The 1,822-nt window shown below is 52.0% G+C and overlaps 1 protein-coding gene across 1 annotated transcript in view; it reads left to right on the top strand.

Moving 5' to 3' along the window:
• The window catches only part of PIK3C2B (phosphatidylinositol-4-phosphate 3-kinase catalytic subunit type 2 beta), a 106,040-nt gene that overhangs the window by 61,831 nt on the left and 42,387 nt on the right, over positions 1-1,822 (top strand). Inside the window, exon 11 of the mRNA XM_027776046.1 lies at positions 1,814-1,822. This exon is cut by the window's right edge and continues 177 nt beyond it. Within this exon, the coding sequence (XP_027631847.1) occupies positions 1,814-1,822 (9 nt within the window). The remainder of the gene's footprint in view (positions 1-1,813) is intronic.

Genomic DNA, 1,822 nt, shown 5'->3' with positions numbered 1-1,822 from the left:
AAGAGTGGAACCCCTGTAAATCAGTGTCTGACCCTGAGCTAAGGAGGGAGAGGGAAAGCCCCGGTCTCCCAGGGCATTGGGTCTTTTGTGACCGACCTCTCCTGTGATTTTTCCCTGTCCCCAACTCCCCAGGCAGGCCCTGAGTCTTCTGTTTGACACTTACCACAATGAAGTGGATGCCTTCCTGCTGGCTGATGTGAGTACAAACCCTGGGGGTGGCCCAGCTGCCAGAGGCTCCTCCCTGCCTCTCCCCCAGTCCTCCTGGGATTCGGGCAGACTCTGAAAACCTGCCCAGCAGAGCACTTCTTTCCATCCCTAGTGTTCACGGGCAAGCTAAGACCCCTGGCTCCTGGGCAGCGGCGAGTGTGTAGAAGGGGTTTTGCTCCTCTGTAGAAGTAGGTCGGACACCGCGCCTCGATCCCTACGCTGGGGTAGGGCGTCTCAAAAGCTAAGGCCCACGGTGGTGCCCACCTGCCGTGCTTGACTGCACAGTGGTGTGGGCATCCTATGAGCAGTGTCCGGGAACCTGTGGCTTGAGAGTCTTGTCCTGGCATCACAGGCTGGAAACCATCAGGCTAGGGTCCCAAATGTTTGGAGGGGCCAAAATCCTCCCCACTTGGACTCGTAGAGTCTTTTTCATTTTTTTAAAGAATGATTTATTTAATTTTATCCAGTCAGTCACTTATTTTAATTTGACAGAGAGACACACAGACAGAGAGAGAGAGGGAAAGTGAGAAAACAAGCCACCAGGTCCAACACTCTAACCGTGATTGGCCATGTGGGAGTGTTCAGTGCTCTAACCTCCAGGCCACCTGCTGGTCCCAGACTCATAGAGTCTTAAGCCTCACAACTAAGAAAACAAACATTTGCCCCCAGTGTCTGGAAGCCGAAGAAAATCTGACAGTCTCTTTAAAAGCAATCCCTGTCTCAGCGATCCAGTTCATTGCTGTCACAGACTCGTCCCTTTTGGGGAGTTTGGCATTCTGTCCAGTTCAGCCCTCTTACCACTACCAGAATCCCTCTCCAGTGGCTTCTGCTTGAACAGTTCCAAGGATGAGGGGAGTTCTCGGAACACCTTGCGGCACTGGTTCGGCTAGTGGCTGCTAGGAGAGGAGAAATGTAAAAATGACGTTAGCCTTTGTGGAATTTGTGTTATTGTTCAAAAAATAAAGCTACTAGTGTACAGGGCAGGATGTTAGTGAGTTAATTAAGGGCCCTCAGAGGGTTTTAGAGAGCTGGATTGGTCAGAGAAGGCTTTGAGAAGGCAGTTAGGATTGTAGCTGGTTCATGACTGAAATTTACATAGGTAATGGGGCCTGCCTGAGGAGGGAATTCCAAATGAAAACTAGGAGCCAAAGTGCAGAGGGGAGGGCATGGGTGGGGCACGTTTATGAAACTGAGGAGAGGAGAGGAGTGTCTGGAAATTCTGTGGGGGGGAGTTACGAGAAATAAGTCTGAGTGAGCAAGCAGGCCTCAGTGTGGTCTCTGGACTCCTTGCTGTTCCTGTGGATTGATTTTTCTTAAAACTGCAGGCTCTAGGAGACTGTGCGCTTGTGTAGTCTGGGAGAGGAGACTGGGACAACAGGAGGTTACAGAGGGAGTCGAAGGCATTGGGAGAGTGGGCTTGGCCTGTTTAATGCAATGGAAGGGGTGGCTCGCTGGCGCTGGATATCTGAAAATAAAGCCTGGAGTTCACAGTTACTCCTGAAGGTCCTGAGTTCCTGCCCTGCCCAACCCATTTTTCAAAGACTAGGGGTGGTTGGGGGCCAGAGCAGGCGCAGAGCCTGCCAGCTTGCCCATGCATTCCCCACAGGCGGACTTC

Source organism: Tupaia chinensis, unplaced genomic scaffold, assembly GCF_000334495.1.
Source record: "Tupaia chinensis unplaced genomic scaffold, TupChi_1.0 Scaffold000627_1, whole genome shotgun sequence".
NCBI lineage: Eukaryota > Metazoa > Chordata > Mammalia > Scandentia > Tupaiidae > Tupaia > Tupaia belangeri.
Note: the sequence above shows the minus strand (reverse complement) of the source record. Positions and strands in the feature narration are given on the sequence as shown.